At 36.5% G+C, this 18,978-nt stretch overlaps 1 protein-coding gene across 1 annotated transcript in view; it reads right to left on the bottom strand.

The window, feature by feature from the left end:
- The window catches only part of DLG5 (discs, large homolog 5 (Drosophila)), a gene marked incomplete at its 5' end in the record, with an annotated part of 55,489 nt that overhangs the window by 27,891 nt on the left and 8,620 nt on the right, over positions 1 to 18,978 (bottom strand). Inside the window, 9 exons of the mRNA XM_010021302.1 lie at positions 25 to 128; positions 667 to 842; positions 1,531 to 1,658; positions 4,412 to 4,544; positions 5,282 to 5,407; positions 6,057 to 6,241; positions 7,911 to 8,141; positions 12,559 to 12,871; positions 16,440 to 16,699. Of these exons, the coding sequence (XP_010019604.1) occupies positions 25 to 128; positions 667 to 842; positions 1,531 to 1,658; positions 4,412 to 4,544; positions 5,282 to 5,407; positions 6,057 to 6,241; positions 7,911 to 8,141; positions 12,559 to 12,871; positions 16,440 to 16,699 (1,656 nt within the window). The remainder of the gene's footprint in view (positions 1 to 24; positions 129 to 666; positions 843 to 1,530; positions 1,659 to 4,411; positions 4,545 to 5,281; positions 5,408 to 6,056; positions 6,242 to 7,910; positions 8,142 to 12,558; positions 12,872 to 16,439; positions 16,700 to 18,978) is intronic.

Below are 18,978 nucleotides of genomic sequence, written 5' to 3' on the forward strand. Positions count from 1 at the left end.
AAAAAAGGACAATGTAAGACTTACAGCAATTATTCTATCTCCCACACTAAGAGAACCCTCTTTGGCAGCTGGGCTTCCGGGCACAACAGCAGCAACAAACACTCCATTTTCTAGACTGACCCCACTATCTGAAATACACATACACACACACAAAAATGTAATTTACTCCTGCAAAGCAAATACCTTGCTCAAACAACACATTTGACCTGCCTGCACAAGAAAGAAATATAACTACCAAACCAACTGAATTTCAATTTCTGAAATCCTTTTGAAGAAATAAGAACAAAGTGAGGGAAAATAAGAGATTTTTGGGTATTCCAAAATTTAATATACTCATACAAAGCTGGGGTGACTAATAGGTTTAACAGTCGTGTTTAGACTCCCAGTAACATTCCAGTCAGGCAGCTCACTAGAACCAAGTATTAAAACTAGAAACAAAAGAAAAAAAAATACCACCAAAAAAAAAAAAAAAGAAGACAGTACTTACAGAATAAAGCTATCATTAATATTAGCATTCTTAGTTAACAATTAATGAAAATCCCTATCTAGAAGAAAGTAACAGTTTAAGTAGGATTTAAGCAGGGGCTCAGAACATGTACCTTTATGTCAAGCCATTTCTGGCTGAAGAAACACATACTATTTACATACCTCATTTAGAGTCATTACCTTTATGTCCAGAAACACTGATGTGAAGAGGTGTTATCACTCGCCCACCTAAGGACTTCCTTCTTCGAACCACCATGTTAATAACACCTCCTCCATTTAGAACAGCTTTTATAACTTGCTTTTTATCCTTATTAGTAAGATCCACATCATTTATTTTCAGCAACCAATCATTCACTCTGGTAGATAAACAGAAATAAGCAGGTCAGTGTTATAAACACACTTTGCTGGACACAGAACATAAATAACATTCATGAGAAAGGATGTAACAGAGCTCATCTCAATACACTGATTTTTAATTATCTGGAGTTCTCCATTCCTGAAAAAGCATTAAATAGCAGCTAAATGAAAACCAGGACTTCCAGTCTGCACTTCCCTAGACAAAGTATATCTTCAAATCACTTATGCCTGCACCTTATTTAAAAGCAATGCTTTGGAGAGAGGGGAGTTATTAAAAACCTCCTATCGGCACTAAGAACAGGAACAGGTTTCAAATTAGTCCTCACTCTACTCTCCTTTCTGCTTGCCCTCCCCACTTAGTTCACCCTCATGTCTTTACCAAAATTTAAATAAACAGATGAAAGTTTGGGAAGATAATAAACAAAGCAGGTGAGACACAGAGAAATAAAAACATTTCAAATTGTGGTGAGTTTTAAGGGATAAGACAAATAGTGTCTAGTTTCTGCAATGCTTTTAGGCATCAGTCTTCTTCTCTGTGTGATTTCCCAACCAACATTAATAATATTATACACATGACTAATGATAAAAAAGAACTTTAAAAAGGGGAAGAAAGACAATTTACAATATGTTCATATTTAGTTTATTATGATCAACGGAAGACAAGTATCTTCCAAAGTCAAACTCTACCTTAATCGACCATCAGCAATGCTTCCTTTGTCTACTTTGGTAACGAAGATCCCACAGTCTCCAGGGAGGTATGGTTCATTCACACCTTCTGCCACATCAAAACCAAGTGCTTTCAAGTCCATATCATCCTAATAAATATTATTAACAAGTGACTTAACTGCATTGTCAGCCATTGTCTGTTAGCAAGAGGCATTACTGCATGTTTGTACTACGCACTTACATTTACAAGGTACCTGTTCTAGCCAAGTTTTTATATTTTCTCCTTCAATATATAAGATACCAATTCCATTAGTTATTAGGCATCCTCTGGCATTAGAATTATCCTTCTCTCTCAGATTAAGGCTGAAATAATGCAGAAGGGGAATTTCACCAAAGAGGCATAGGAAAGCAGAAGAGTATTCAAGAAAGCCTGTTCAGATACGTATACCCTGTTTTAAGGTATGATGTTGAATATGTATAATGAGAGAACAAGGTATGGGCATTACTTGGGGAAAAAAAACAACTCTAAGTGTAAGGCAATAGCATTGTGTCCTAGTGCTGAACTCAGAAAGACGTCCGCTTTGATATAGCTAGAGACCATAAGTAAAAGGAAAGAAAGCTCTAACAACATGGGTGAACACAGATTAGAGGCAATATTCTACCAACCCTGGCCCAGACAGATCATCTTCAATGTGAAAAGTGCTAAACCTCTTTAACAAATCAGTGATTGAACCAAACAGGGAAATTTAGAGTTAGCATTGATAAATGGGAAACAAAAAAACAACCAAAAAACAAAAACAAAACCTGGGAGCAACTGATCACAAACTCATTATTGCTTTTCTCAGTGTTAAATAGTACATTTGTAAAAATTAGAGAACTCGAAATCAACTGAACCAACCACCTCGGTATACTGAAGGGAGATGATACCTGAAATCTAAAAGCATACAAAAACTAAACAGAACTTAAATCAGACATGTCAGGCATAGTCCTAGGCACGGTTTGATGACTAATCCCCTTAACATCAGAAGAGCATAAAGTCTTCAGGGAGTGCAAGAGATGCCTCATAAAATCTGAAGATAGATAAAACATGCAACAGAAATTGAATTGATCTAAACCTGCCAAAAAATATATTAAACCCCCTGATTCTACCAAATCTTCTATGTAAGAAAAAGTTTCATACAGAAGAGCATGGGGCTGCCATAAAAATAAAAACTGAGTTGCACAGCCTCCGAGCTGGAAAATGAATATTATTTCTCAAAGTTTTAAGCTGAGCAATTATGTAGAACATGAGCTTAAGCAGACAGGTGAAGTTGAAGTAAAACTAAAAAGGATTTAAATGTATTCAACTCTATAACCTTCATCCTGGACTTAAAATGCTGGTAGGTCAGCAAGGATTTTCCCGCATATGTAATCAAGGTTGGCACAATACTATTGCCACAATTTGATAGCAGCAAGTATAATCCCTATATTCAGGAAAGGGAAAGATGTAATCAAATTACAAAGCTCATGCATTTGATCTCAGTGATGCAAACATTTAGAACAGTCTCCAAAGTACAGAATAACTAACACTACATGAATGGAAAACTCATAGGCTGCAATGTTGTTTACCACAGCTAGACTTGCCAACTATTTTTACAGACAATGGAAAAGCAAAATTGTTAGTTCTCAGTCAAAATGGAGAAGATGGCAACGCACAAAATCCAACGATGGAGGAGCTGGTCAAAAATGGTTAAAAAGAATGGTGAAAGGGAAATTGTTATCCCAGTAAGAATTTAGACACAGTGGTCTCATCAATCAGCATTGTTACTCAGTTCATACAGTATTTTCAATCTATATATTTCAACATATAATACTACTAAATAGTATTTTTAGTGCCAGCAAAGGTATGCATTAGTGATTTTGCTGGGATGCACTGTCAGAACACAGACAGATTGGAAGAGTATAAAAACACATGACCCTAAATATTGCAGTAAAATAAACCAGATTTAATTAGCATGAAATCACAAGCTTTGTCATTCAGAAATGACGAAGAAATGCTGGTATATGCAGAAGCTGTTATAAATGAAACATAATCTGGAAGACTATGTATAAGTTCTATGTAGTCAGAAAAATTTTAAGCAGATGTTATGTGCCAGCCAAAAGTTTCAAATAGAACAGCATACAGACTTGCACACAAAGCAATTGAAATAAAAATTCTAGACTATAATGAAGAAAAATAAAATTAAATGGAGAAAAGTACTCCTAGGATAATGAAAGGATGTAGAGGTTACCTTGAAAGCTAAATTTAAGGACTTTATTATATAATCCAAAATGGAAAAGGGATTTAACTTCCTCTACAGACAAGCAAGAGAGATTAGCATCTCCTTTCATCCCAGATTCTTAAACTGAAGGGCAATCTTGCCCTGAAATACATGTTGATTATTAATAAGTATTTTTAACACTTTAAGATTTCTAATCATCAAATCTACGGAAAAGTAGAAGAAATAACTTTATGTAAAAGCTTAACTATTCTATGCATAGATGTTAGAGTAAAGGACTGAGGTCTCCGATTTCCGTATTTCCATCCATCCTAAATTTTGGCTGCCTCAGCACTGCTGTTTCTGCAATGAATCACTAACTTTAAGAACACTAAATGTTTAACTTAAACCATTTTTTTATAGCACATGGACCTGGATACCCTGCATGATCAGATGGAGGAAATATTTTTATTTATAATTCATATTAAGAAAAATACAACACTTGTGTATAACAGCTTGGTTTTGCAACTACTTTCATCTAGATGTTACCACACTTGCTACATATGTGTGTGGTTCCTCACACACACAAAAAACCCCAGATTAGAGTTATTTTTAATCAAAGTTATCAGATACATAAAACAATGCAGTTTGTGGGTTTGACTTACTCTGTCTTTTTCAAATTCTACCACTTCTGTTTCCCATTCCAGAGAATCTGTGTCTATGGCTGAGTCATGCGAACTATGGGCCATCAACTGACGGAATCTGGCCTCCTTTTCCAACTGATTCTCCATCTTCTCCCTAGGCAAAAAAAATAATTATTTAAAGACACAGACAATCCTTTGAAATAAGCTAATACATAATGTTATCATTGTGAGATTCCTTATATTTTGTTTTGTAAATCAAAAAACTAAACTGACAAAGAACTCTCTCGTGCTTCCAACTTTCCAATGTTCTTGGGCTGCTATCAAATTGACTTGCCTTTTCTGTACATTGTCCTAACACAGTCTTACAATTTTTGCATTATTTTTACATGACCGAAGTGCACAACTAGGTCTCTACCATTTCGCAAAATGCGTTTAATTTATCCTCAGATGAGCTGCATCAGTATGCTCAGCACAAGTGAGGCACGATAAATACTGACAGCAAAACCTCTTCTACAACCCACTGAGAAGATGTATGATGCGTATCTTCCTTCCACTCATCAACCAGTGCAAATACAGCTGGGAGGAACTGAATTGCAGTTAATCCAACTTCAGTGAAAGAATTCCATATTGTTTAAGTGTAACTCCACAGTACAAAGCTTAGAATGTATGTCTCATTAATAACATAAAAGGTTAAGATAGCAAGACTTAGGATCCTGCCCATCACAATAATTTCTACAATAACTAAAAATATAGGAAGTGTTTCCACATATATTATCACGAATACCTGCTGTCCACAGCTATAACAACATACGGTTCACTTGTGAACACAGCTAACAAAGCAAAGTTTTTATCACCAGCTTCCATGCAATTTTATCATTTTTTCTGACATACTTCAGTTCCTTCAGTTCACGAACAGCGTCATTTTTCTGCTTTCTCATGTCATCCAGATTGCGAAGAGCTTCAGCCAAGTCACTTACGGCCCGGTCTCTCTCCCTTCTTAAGTTATCACACAAAGTCCTTCAGAAGCAAAGAAGTTTCAGGTTAGCTACTTAAAAACTTAGCAGAGTAAAAACCTAGTTCTTTACACTGTATAGTTACTGCAAAATACAAAAAAGCAGCTTCAAAACATCTCTAAAAACCCCAAAAATATGTGAAAGAAAAAATTACACTAGCTAGGTCTTATGGAAAAGCTTGTCAAGATAACAAACTTTAATCATCCCCTTCAGAACTTTGTTTCTACTCATCTTTAAACTATCAAGGAAAAACAAAAATCTGATTAAAGTATTTTCCCTTAGTTCCTTACGTATGTTTATTAGCAGAGATGTTGGGTACCTTTTGCAAAATATCCCCACAGGACTGTACCTATAGCAGGATTAGTTGTATTATGTTTAAAAGAATGTGTTATTTGTTGTTCCTACGTAGCAGTGCTGTTAGGCTCTATAGTGCTTACTAGAGACATATTACAGGTATGAAAGCACAGACAAAGCAAAGGTATCTTGCAAGGTGCCCTCAACTTGGGAAAGGAAACAAGAGAAAACAATCACCCTGTGAAAGCTAATGCAAAAGTTGAAGCAAGTGCTAGCAAAATCCAGCAAGTCCCAGAATTGCATCAACTGCACACACGGTTTTAAAAAGATCACTCATGTACCATCTACCATTCGTTTACCGTATACTTTCCCTTTCTGCAACAATCTTATCCCGCTCTTGAAAGGCCCAATCTCTCCTACACTTGGCTACTTCTGCTTCCTGGACAGCTTCCTTTAGTTCTTGTGACATTGCTTCATATTGTTTCCGAAGCATTTCGATTTCTTTGTTTGCTCTTTCTATGTCAAGTGTAGCAGAATCTTGTATCTAGGAATTAAGGAACATAGAAAAGTGTTTTAGGCATGACTTTTAGGCACACATGCAAGAACAGCTTTTACTCTATGTATGTTGCCTGACACACTCAATTCTTGTGTTTCATGAAAAATGTTAATTTATCTTAACGGCAATTCTGGGGGATAAAAAGAAAAAAAAAAGATAAAAACTGCTGTAATATTTTTCATCCAGTGGCACATAAATTTGTCTGAATACAATCTACATGAATAAGACTCTTCACTTTGAAATAACATCAGTGAGCATTTTGTATTTCAGAGATGACATTCCATGCTTTATCTTCTTCTGTTTAGTAGACAGAAAAAACCTTCAAGAATATGTAGAAATCAGATACAAGACAGATTTCCTGCATTAATGTCTGCTATTTACCCTGGGACAACTAAACATACATGTTCACAACACAGACTTGTGATTCACACAGGTCCCTTAACTCCAAAACAGAGCAATGGAATTCCAAAGAAGTTTTGTTTCGATGTTTCTTGGCTTAGGTAAGAATTAGTTTCTTCTTAAATTAACTTGTTCCTCTAATATTCTCTATTTTTAACATGAGAGATAGTTACAATAGTAAGACATACAGAGAGAATACTCCAAGATTGCAGCACAATAAATAGAAGGCAACTACAGCAGTACAGCCCATCACAAGCATTGAATGCCATGGGCTTGCAACAACTGTGTGGGATTAATGTCAAGAATATAAAGAAATCTAATGAATTTGATTAGAATTGTCATTTGATTAAAGATTAAACTTTGGAGGAACGCTTTTAAGACCTGAATGCATGTATATCAGAGACTACAAAGTCACGTTAACACACTTCAAGGGCTCTTTTCCCCCCTCTAAATTAGTTATAATTATATTCAAAAGTAAGAAAGCACTGAACCTTAAACCTCAGGTTTACATTCTCACCGCACCAAAGAAAAATTAAAATTGCAACAAACAAGACCGAACAGAGGCTACTAAGAGTCATGTCTAGCCTATTGATTGTCTCTTTCATTTCCAAGGATCACTTTCTTCTCCTCTGGTCCACTGGCAGGAAAAAGACAATCAAAAAACCCACTTAGATCATACACTTATATTTGAAATGTCAATTCTGATTTGGAATCTGCCAAAGGTGAGCATCTGAGCAGGTCCACTGCTAAGTCAAAGCAAAGCTCACGCAAACTTACTCAGCTTTCTTGAGAATACACAAGTTTCCAAAATCCCACTGGTTGGCCATGAAGAACCAAAACCAATGAAAGATCTATTTCATAGAATCACAGAGAAGTTTGAGTTGGAAGGAACCTAGTTACAACCCCTCTGGAATAAGCAGGGACACCTTCCACTAGGCCAGGTTGCTCAAAGGCTCATCCAGCCTAGCCCTGAACACGTCCAGGGATGGGGCAGCCACTGCTTATCTGGGTGACCTGTTCCAGTGTCTCACCACCCTCAGTAAAGGGTTTCTTCCTAATATCTAATCTAAATTCACCCTCTTTCAGTTTCTAGTTTCAATTTCTAGTACAACTGACAGCATAGTTTAATTGCTTCCCCACAGTGACTTGGGAAAAAGGAGGAAGACACCAAATGTGCCCAGACCTTCAACAAATCTCTTGAAAATTACTGACCCTTTTAAGCTAACAGACAAAAAGGCATTTGAGAAGCTTGCAATACCTGACGGGCCTGATAATATTCCCTTAGTAGATGGTCTCTCTGGATGATAGCTTCTGTTCTCTCTTTCCTGGCAACATCTCTTTCTTCCTTCACTGTCTCTATATCCTTGCAAGCTTGGTCAAGTTCCTTCTGGGCCTCAGCTTTGTCCTTTACTTCATGACAGTATTTTTCCAGCAATTCATTCCTCTCACAAATTGCTCGATCTCTTTCCACTAGAGCTGAGTTTAGCTCCTAAAACAAGATCCATTGTTGCAGTAGGTTAAGTACAGAAGAAAATAGTTCATTCTTTCCAACTGGATACACACCGACACCTTAAAAGCCTAGAGCGTTTACCACTAATGTTCTGAAAAATAGGAGCAGAACAGGACTGTGCTCACATTACATACAAGTAAGTACTAGTAAAGAATATTAAATCTGTTATTAAAGATATCACACCATCACATTAGCACAGTGACAAGTCAAAAGTAAGCAAGGATCACAGTTTTGAGGAAACTGAACAAGGGAAGGTTATTAACCAGTCAGACTTGGTGTTTTAACAAAAGGATGTAAGTATGACAACAGGTAAGAATATATTGCAAATATTTTTAAGCAACTGTCTCAATTTTATATGACTGAAATCATGTAGACAGCCCAGCTATGTAATTATCTTATAGCTCCCTCAGAAGTTTTAAAGGACATCCTGGTTTCAGCTGGGATAAAGTTAATTTTCTTCTTAGTAGCTGGTACAGTGTTGTGTTTTGGATTTAGTTTGAGAACCAACATTCATAAACTGATGTTTTAGTTGTTGTTAAGTAGTGCTTATGCTAAGTCAAGGACTTGGCAGTTTTCCACGCTCTGCTAGTGAGGAGGGGCACAAGAAGCCAGGAGGGAGCATAACCAGGACACCTAACCCATACCACAGCACATCATGCCCAGTATATAAACTGGGAGAAGTCACCTGGAAGAGACCAATCACTGCTCGGGTCAAGCTGGGTATTGGTCAGCGGATGGTGAGCAATTGTGCTATGCATCACTTGTGTTTCCTGAATTTTACTCCTCTTTCTCTCTTTTCCCTATTATTATTGAATTAATTTTACTTTATTTCAATTTTTTAACTGTTTTTACCTCAGCTTTTATGTTTTACTTTTTTCTGATTCTCCTCCCCATCCCACCGATGGTGTGCGGGAAGAATAGTGACCAAGCTGCTTGGCACTTGGTTGCCAGCTGGGGTCAAACCATGACAAAGGGACATTCAAGTCATATGGCAGTAAAATACTAGTGTGCAAAGCACAGCATGTTCAGTATGCTGTTCAGTACAGTTTGCCATAAAACAGAATGACAGTACATCTTATTAAATGTGGAATTTAACTGCCTCATGATAAAAAAAGAGGCAAATATAGCTCTAAAATACAACCTATCCTTTTGAAATAGTTTAGACTTCCTATTGGAAAAATGAGGTACTGAAATACCTGAAGATCATGCCACTAAATTTCTAGATGGTCCAGCTCTCTAGAAGCATTCAGCCAATGGCTACAAAAAAGTCCTTTTACACAGAGGCACTCCTAGCTGGAAATTATTGATGTTTTGCTCTCATAAAGATTACCAGAAACAGCTGACATCTCAAAAGCAAAAGAAAGAAAGGGTCCAAATATTTTAAGATAGAAAGTCAAAATTTCATAACTGATTTACATTCTATTTTCCTCTACAATTTGCAAAGAGTATTTAAAACACGGATGTCAATTGCATTTTGCTGTACCAACATAATTGTTTTTGCAATCGCATCTTATTAAGGCTAGTCAGGCTGTTAAAACAGTTCTGCGATGATAATAAGTTATTTTTGCTGTACAGTATCAGAAAGGTACTAGAATTAATAACTCACTTGATGAACTTTAAACATATCAGTGATTGTCAATTACCAGAGCACTCAAGTTTCTTCAACATCAGTAAAAGCTTCCATAGCTCAGTACCTCTGAAGAGAGAAATCCCTGACCCATCTTGTGATGCAGTTAAGTTTCAGCATTGGAAGCAACATTTTGCACAGCTTAACTATAGCCTGTATTAAATATGCATTCAAATGTGTGTATAAAACTTACACAGACATATTAAACTTTCTTCCCGCATGCAGCTGAGATGAAAGTCATCAAGTATCAAGGCAGAGGGAAAGTTCCCAGCAAGCCCTTCATTAAACAAGAATTTACAGTACTTTAAGGTGACTGGAAGTATATGTATTGCCACCATTTATTTCAGCATGCTCGATAAAAACTATGTGAATAAGAGCAGCCACTGCCTCCAGTGGTCAGTAGCAATATTTCACCTCTGTCTTTTTCCTGTGACATTTGCACAAAATCACATCACACAGCACACGGCAATGTGCCATTTGTCACTGACTATAACAGCTTCTGTTTGGAAACATTAGAGCGGTTTGGTTTGAAGAACAATTGTGAATTAGTGAAGAATTCCTATGTTTGAAAGAAGTTCTTGCCTCCGAATATATTGTAATGAGGATAAAATACAACAGGTCTATTAAACAGAGGGGAAAGCTGACTACCACTGAGATGAAACATGACATTTTAGGTATTTTCTGGAACAACAGATTATGCCAAACAAAAACACCACTGGGGAAGTAGAGGGGGAAATTTAGAACATCTAATCCCTAGGTTTGAATGGCCAAACTCCTGAGAACTTAATTCAAAACTATCCATAGTGCAAAATCCTGAGATTTCTTTATCATCTGTAAACTCCAGACAATTAGTATATTTTGGATGTAATTAATCCATTATGTTTGGGCATGTGTGATCAATAAAGCTAAAATAAATAGGAAATTGACTGACCTCATCAGTAACTGCTCACAACATAATGCTTAAAAAATCAACCACTCCTCCATTTCACCCATTTCAGTTGCTTTTACATTTCTTTGGAACACAAAAGGTATGCTAGCAAACACAAGCTTCAGGGAAGAAATTACATTTAAAATGACCTAAATAGATTCAGTGCTGTTTCAATCAGTCAATGAGGGCACTTACAGCTGCTATACATCACAAGGAAAACTAAAACCATTAAGTTACAGTTTAGCAAGCACCAGACCAACCATTCACTGACAGGATCAAACCCACTTAAGTTAGGGCATCTTTCAGGATACTACTTCAAGTGAATATATCACTTGATCAACAATTTTTTTTTCAATCTTTCTAACATTTGCCTTGCCAGATCTAGGAAACCTCTGACACACTGAATGCCGCTGTTAAGAGCCAGTACTATGTGACACAGGAACATACCTGCTCACATGCAGAAGAGTCATAGTAACGGGAAAAGAAAACAAGAACAAAAAGTAAATTTACAGTATTTTACACTTTTAGTACATTACAGAAAAGTTTATTTCTACGTTCTGATGTGCCAATTCTGGGTGAAGAAAAATGCACATCTGTACACTGCAAGCACCTCACTCGTGAGTCCTACACTCTTACTGGTTCATATTCAAACACCCCTTCAAATCATGCATGTAGGAGAAAATACCTATGTACTTAAGATTTTAATTTCCTGCCTCTTAAAATACTTTGGCAATTTACTCATAGTGCCACAATGACAGATCTAATAAACTGGATCAAGAACAACTAATTGTGTTCCATCAGTATACCTTATTAGCTAACCTGTTTCCGCTGAAATCAAGAGATATTCCTATTGGATTAAAAGCTTTGATGAAAGCAGAACAGGTATGAAACATGCATTAAGATCTCACTCACTATAGACCTAAATTACTTAGCTGACAAATATGCAGGGTTGAAAACTATGAATGCTTAAACCCAGAAATTAGTTATTTTTAATGCATCACAATCCACATTATGGCTATCAACCATGGGGTTATTGAAAAAAAGCTCCATGCCTTAACTTTTCATAAAAGGGCATTTTGTTCAGATGTAATGCTGTGAAAAAGGTAAAATGAGATTTATAGGCAATGGGATACATTTGCTTGTATCTATTTCATGCTAAATTAAGTATTTGTAAACCAAAGTGTCAAGTGAATGCATGTCAGCTGAAATGAAACTGAGCAGCAAATTGTGTTCTGGAAATCTTAACAGCATCATTATAACATGGTTGCAAGAGGAGCATTTCAAGAACATATTGCTGAAAAAGACAAAGTTCTGGTTTCATACACTTTAAGGCATGCCTGAGTTCTAGTGACAAATCTTCAAAATATCCTCTTTAACTCAAAGGCAGAAGGAGGGCAAATGAGTAAGAACATGCATGTTAGCATAGGCTTTGCATAAATATTTGAGACTAATTTATCATATACCGTCTTAAGTCATAGTAGATAGTATCCAGTGGTTCCTGTAGAGGTTAGAAGTTAAAAATAATGAATATTTAGAGCTATATTGTTACATAAAGCATTACATGAGAAGGCATAGAAGACTGACACAGTAAAGGAGGGATTTATAATCAGCAGAACAGGATAAACTCAAGGGAATAGCAAATTTCAGCTGACAGGTGCACTATTCAAACATGGAAGCTTAATAGATTGACAGGAAAAAGGACTGCTGTAGGAAAATATAAGCACAGAATTTCCTCTTTGCAGGGCATTTCTATTATCCATTAACCATTAGTCATACATTTCTGATTCTAGTGTTAACAATGTATACTCATTTCCCTTCCCCATTGAAAAATAGATTAGTACCTGTCTTAAAGCTTCCATCTCTTCACTAGCCACTCGCTTCTCAGAAGAAGTGTTCTTCAGTTTGGACTCTGCAAGCTCCAGCTCTGTTTGAAGCTTATCTACCTCTTTGATTACTTGATCTCTTTCACTCATTATAAGGCGGTATTCATTAAAAACTGAATCCCTTTCTTCCTTGTATTTTTCTGCATCCTTTGCTGCTTTCAGCTGCATTGTTTTGAACCTTGTCACCTCTGACTGTAATCGCTCCATCTCTCTCTGCAACTCTTTGTTTTGTGCTGTGGCATTGCTTAGTTCCTGCTGTACTGATTCAAATCTAAAACCAAGCAGAAATGCCAGTAAGATACTTTTCCCTTATTTTCCTTTTTCATACATTAAGGATTTGGCTGGATAACCAAATGTACCCATTGGTAAAATAAAACTGCAGAGGACTTCTTAGACAATGTATCCTCGGCGCTGCAAAATAAAAGTTGAGACTAGTTATTGCTTCAGGAATATTAGTAAGCCTTCACGAATATTAGAGAACCTCTTTAGGGGACTGAAATATAAAAATTGTTAGAAACAATTTAGAATTCGTTTAATTATAAAAGGTAAATTTTGAATAAGTTACTCTAAAAGGAATGCAAAACGTTGCTATTATTTAATAGCAGAAATTTAACTTTATTCACTGTGTTGAGCTCCGCTCATCTTAGAATTTAATTCCTTCTCCCAGCATACATTCTCAAGCACAGGGGAAGAAGGGAAACAAATGCAGAAATTGGAAATCAAACAGAACAACTTCCACAATCTCAAATATGCCACAAGGTTGGTAATGGACAGGTCAGAGGAGAAAAAAAAGTGTGTGATTACAGTAAAAATGCAGACAATGGAACTAAAACCAGGTAATTCAGACACTACCGGTTTTTTTCATAAGTAGGTTAATCCAATAAAACTGAAATGCAAAGTATCTTAAAATTTTTTAAAATTACTTTTGACAGTTAACGCAGATGAAAACACATGTATCTTATAACTACAATATACGCAAGTATGGCACAATCAAAAACGGACCTGAAAAGTTTAATTTCATTTGTAAGTAGTAGCTTTTGTGTTCATATTGACAAAGCATTCTTAAAAGTGGAAATATAATTCCACACACAAATTCACAATTAGATCTGAAAAAGAATTTCTCCTGAGAGCAGTGTTTTACCACAGCTGGAAACTAAGATTTCCTTGAATGTTTTTTCCAAAATCTCACAGGTAAATGCCATTGATAGAAACACTGTACCTAAGTTGATGGACTTTTAGGGTTATCCAAATTTCGCACATACCCCTCACACTGTTTAAAAATCACAATTTCTTGTCTAATCCGCATGTTGCCTGACCTTTCCCAAGGGAAATCTGTAAACTCAAACACTTCCTTGAAAGCCTCAGTGTATTTAAAGCATTGCCATAGCTTTACTGAAGCATCAGCCATTAATTTCAAAACCATCCTTTCAAGGTATTCTTCAATTTAAGAGATCATCTGGCTGACAGTACAGAAGACCTAACATGTGATAACCCACAGTACAATCGTAAACTATTTGGAGTTCAAAATCAAGGACGACACCAGGAAGATACAAGGGAGAGTGGAGGAGCAAAGATTTAATGCAATGTTTGCCAAGAAAAAAAAAAAAAAGTATTATCAGTAAGGATGAATGTGGGAAAAGAAAAAAAAAAAAAAAAAGCAAAAAACCACACAACAAGCATACTGCATGGGGAAGTGATCAGAAAGGAAAGTGTCTGTCTACAAAAGGATGTATTAAGTAGTGATAATTGTGGAAATCTGAAAGCAGTGATCCAGTTGAAACACCTTGGTCCTGCCAGACCTTGCATTGTTTCCTAAGACAATACAGGCAGCTGAATCACATCTTCACAGATGCCTTCTGTAGAGAAGGCCCACTTCTAACAACTGTTGAGTATGGGTTAATATGAGTAGCAAAGTTAGACGTATCTGTAGCAGCAAGCATGGGTTTTTAAGGAGTTCTGAAAAGAACCCTCCCAGGCCTACCTGCTTTGTCTTCGACACAATTGCAAACTACTGGCAGATGTGTGCAAGCATCATAGCCCACATGCCAAATACAGCAGCACACATGTAGCGCAAGATTTAGCACATAGGAATTAAATAGCCAACATAGCTAATTTGTAATGTGCAAACTAAGCACTACCTAAATCATCCTCGTAGCATTCATATGCTGCGCACTACTGTAACAGCATTATAGACAAAACTAAAAAGGCTGAACACTTCTTCAGTATTTTTTAGGGCCAAAGATTAACTCAAAATGAGACCCAGGCAATCACTGGAGTCTTACTCTTTCTGCTCACTTTAAAACCTATTTTGACTGTTTACACTTGGCATTAATTAAAAAATTAGTGTGGCAATTTATGACCCATTAATCCTCAAACTGCAAGTTTATTAAGTCACATTCTAGAAAGTATGCACATCTGAAAAGCGTTTTAAAAATTCTTCATCAGTCACCCAGAGAAATATGGTTTTGGTTATAAGGAAAGGGTAAAAACATATGACAAATAAAAGTTTCTATAACTACAAGCAAGTAAAAAACGTCCAGACCCAAAGCCAACTGACTAGAACACAAAAATTCCTTAAGTTCAGTTATATTAGTTTAGTTGGATCATGGATTCACAGGAACACGAGTATCTTCCATGAAATTCTTAAAACCAATGTCTGCTCATTATCAAATCACACCTTCCTTCCAAGAAGATGACCTAAATCACAATCCAATATAAAAATACGCTGAGCTTCTGCATGTATCAGAAGGCTTCAGTGTTTCTTGTAGTATATGTTAGGCTTTCCCTCACTCTGGGGAATCTATGGCAGTTTAAATTACATAACTTATTCTCTTATTACTTATATTCTCTATAACTTAATCAGATGTATCAAAACTAGGTACATGGTTTTCCTGTGTACATTACTATCTATGTTCAATCTCATCTTTTTTAATTACTACAAGTCTATGAATGTATGAAAAAAAACCTTTTTTTTGCTTTGATCTGTGGAAGTTGTGTATTATCCTTAACTTATATCAGTAAAAACATTTTCAACATGCCCACAGATGGTCTTTGGAGTCTTTGTGTGTATGAGCATCTTCCTACTCCATACAGGTAACTGTGTAGGCTTAGTATCAAGGAGAGAGATTAAGTGTGGTGTGACATAGTCTCTGTGCCCTTCTGTTGTGGCAGTTAAGCTACCCATAGAAGCAGTGGCTTCTCAGCGAAGGAAGACTTCCAGACAACTGCATCCACTGAACTCTGCTGCCAGCCCAAACCTCTGTCCCGGAGTCCCATACAGTCTGCAATTCTAATATCATTAGAAGTTAAATTATGTTTGATAACATTTTCATTTGCTAAATGCCTTTTAGACATTATAGTCTCTTATTGACTTGTCTTTAATATCCAAATAAAGACATATATGTTGTTGAGATCACCACCTGTTAAGGAGTTTGTCTGGAATACTCTGTCTGACATTCAATAAAACTTTAGTGGTATTTGACTCCTGTGTCTAAACCTAAGAATAAATATATCCTGAGAGGCAGAATATCCCTTTCTCATATCAACTAAACAATGGTTAAAATTCCTTATACAATTCCAAACCCTAACTGGAAGATCCTTTCCTCAAGAGAAAGCACTGTTTCTCCAAATAAACATTCCCATCACACCTTCTAGGACCTTCCAGAAAATCTTACATAGAAACCCACGCTTACTCATTGTACCACGGTAACATACAGTAGAGAAAAATTTTAGGAAAAAAGGTTAGAAAAGTATTTGTAATTCTACCACGGATAAAGTAAGATGTTACATTAGAATTGACACTGCCTTCACAACATCCCTCAAAAAAAACCTGATTATACCTTCTAAGGGAGGACGAATATTGCTGCTGAAAATGTATTGCTGTGTCCCTTTGCTTCATTAACATGTCAATCTGTTTCTGAAAACGTCTGTTTTCCTCCTCAGCCTGTTCTAGACGGCTCAGATCCGTATTGTGACTTGCGATTTTCTCATTGTACCGTTTCCTTAGGGCATCATAATCCTTCTTCACACCCTCTAGCTTATCCATTGCTGTATCGTAAAGTTTATTTAATATCTCTGATGATCCATTCTGCTTCATAACCTAAAAAAAATTGTCATAAATGTATTAATAAACTCTGGTTTTAATCAGTCTAATAAATTTGATTTATAATACATGTAAGAAACAATATCAGAACAAAAATATATTAACTCATTTTAATAATCATTCTTTTTAATGACCAAAGAAACACTGAGCCTTTCCTAAGCACTACTGTTATTCTAAGCATACTACATCTGCTTAACATTAACAGAGTAAAAAAAAAAAAAATGTGCTTTATCACAAGTTTGCTTTATCACGAGAGTTTATTAAAATCTCTCTCTAAGAGTAATTGCTATCAGCAGCTATAAAACCCACGTTGTTTTTGAAGTACTTTGCAGTTTCAGCAAAAGGTGATCGTTATTTGATGACCGAAATGATAGCGGTAATTTAGGACATGACCACGAGGTGGCATTCATGACAGGTTGCCTGTATCCTCTATGAACAAATTAAGTAATTTAAAACTTCAAGAGAATAAAATCTACACTAAATATGTTATACACGCAGGCATCCATTTTAATATTCATACAATATTTCATCTGAGAACTACCCACAGAGGTTTGTGTCTCAAAAGCCTGGAAGAGGAAAACCCACTTAATCACAAATAAATTCTGACCTGAATCTTTGTTTCAAACTAATTTCCATCGACATAAGAATCTTATTGTAAATAGCAGCAATGATGGTGAATAACCAGCAACAACAACAGAAGCCCCTAATGAGCTTCAACAAATCTCTTCCCTCTTCCTCCTTAAAGGCAAAAAAAAGTGCGTGAAATGAGGCTTTACCTTTTCTTGCCACCACCCCTTGTCTCTAATGCTAGCTCATTTTTTCCTGTTTCTGTCTTTTAAATTAAAATTTGGCCTTGATAGAGTGCTGGGAAGAAACAGGAATGCTCTATGTAAAGATGTGACAAGAATTTATATAATCTTAACATCAGTCTACAAAGTTAAGTCTTCAACTATCTGAAAGTAAATAGTATTAAAAAAACTTGTGATAAAAAGGACAGAAACCATGAGCTCTATAAAACGTTGAAACCAAACACACAGCAACTACCCTGTGTACACAATCGGCTCCTCATCTGATTTTGTGTCTTATACTCAGAATAAGAACCAGTTCCTGAACATGGAAGAACATGGATGCCTGCAGACCAGAAGGAAAGAAGACTGAGAGACCAGCTGCTCACTTCCAAGAAAACGCTTCTTTACACTGGCAACGCGAGAGACAAACTTCTCCCACCTAACACTAGTCTCCTTTAACTAACCAAGACATGTAAAACGGGTGAGTTACTGTTCATAAAACTGTCCTGCAACAAGGCTGCATTTTGGCTAGAGTCTCATGGGCATAGCTATTTCCGCATACATCCCTGTCCTCGGTGGACTCAGCAGTATAACCTGCACACAGCTGGACCCACGATTAGCTGGCATGCTCCAGTGAACCACTTCAGATAAGCTAAATGTGATAACTGTAGGCATCTGTAAAGAGTAAATAGACATTGTTTTAAAACTGGTCAAGAGAGCAGTTTTCCTGAAGACTACTTCCCAAAGCAATTTCAAAACAGGTTTGAGACCAAGATTAGAGAATCCAAACACAAACAAGCCACTTCTCACTGCCTAAAGCAGTGGAATGTCTTTTTGCTCAAAATACACGAAATAATTAAAGAACAAAAAAGGTAAATATACTAGAAATTGGATGGAATTCAGCATAAACTTACTAAGAGGTCTGATGAAAGAAGTCAGAAACACCATAAAGAGGAAGCAGTGTAATAATGAAGGACTCCCATTCAAAATCACAGTCTGAGAAAAAGTTAATAGTCCGAGCTGGACCAAGGAAGACAGCCATGGCAACAAGAAACTTCATACGCAAGCAGCAGAAACTTAAGCTGGTCAGCTGCTACCTAGCAAATCCATGACAATCCCACACGAAGAGTAACCTGATTAAAAGTTTTTGCTCTCTGAAGCCACCAAGATTGTGTTTTGAAACAACTCGTCAGAGGGAGCAACACAGTTAGACTAATTCAGATGAGAAATGACACAGACAAGATAAGACTCTTGGCGCCCCTTCAAGACACCATGATTCACTCTGACATGCTGAGAAATGGAGTTAGACAACTTTCTCACCAAGAGTCACGTCCAAGTTTTCTTTAAAAGTTTAATCATGATGTTGACACGAGACTGAATTTCTTTAAATAAATAATTCAGCCTCCTTCTCTGCTGCCAGATAGCTTCAAACTTCAGACCAGAACCTCAAAATATAACAGACTTCTCTTGGAGGTTTTACATTCCTGC

This window comes from Nestor notabilis, unplaced genomic scaffold, assembly GCF_000696875.1.
Source record: "Nestor notabilis isolate BGI_N333 unplaced genomic scaffold, ASM69687v1 scaffold2639, whole genome shotgun sequence".
Classification (NCBI taxonomy): Eukaryota; Metazoa; Chordata; class Aves; order Psittaciformes; family Psittacidae; genus Nestor; species Nestor notabilis.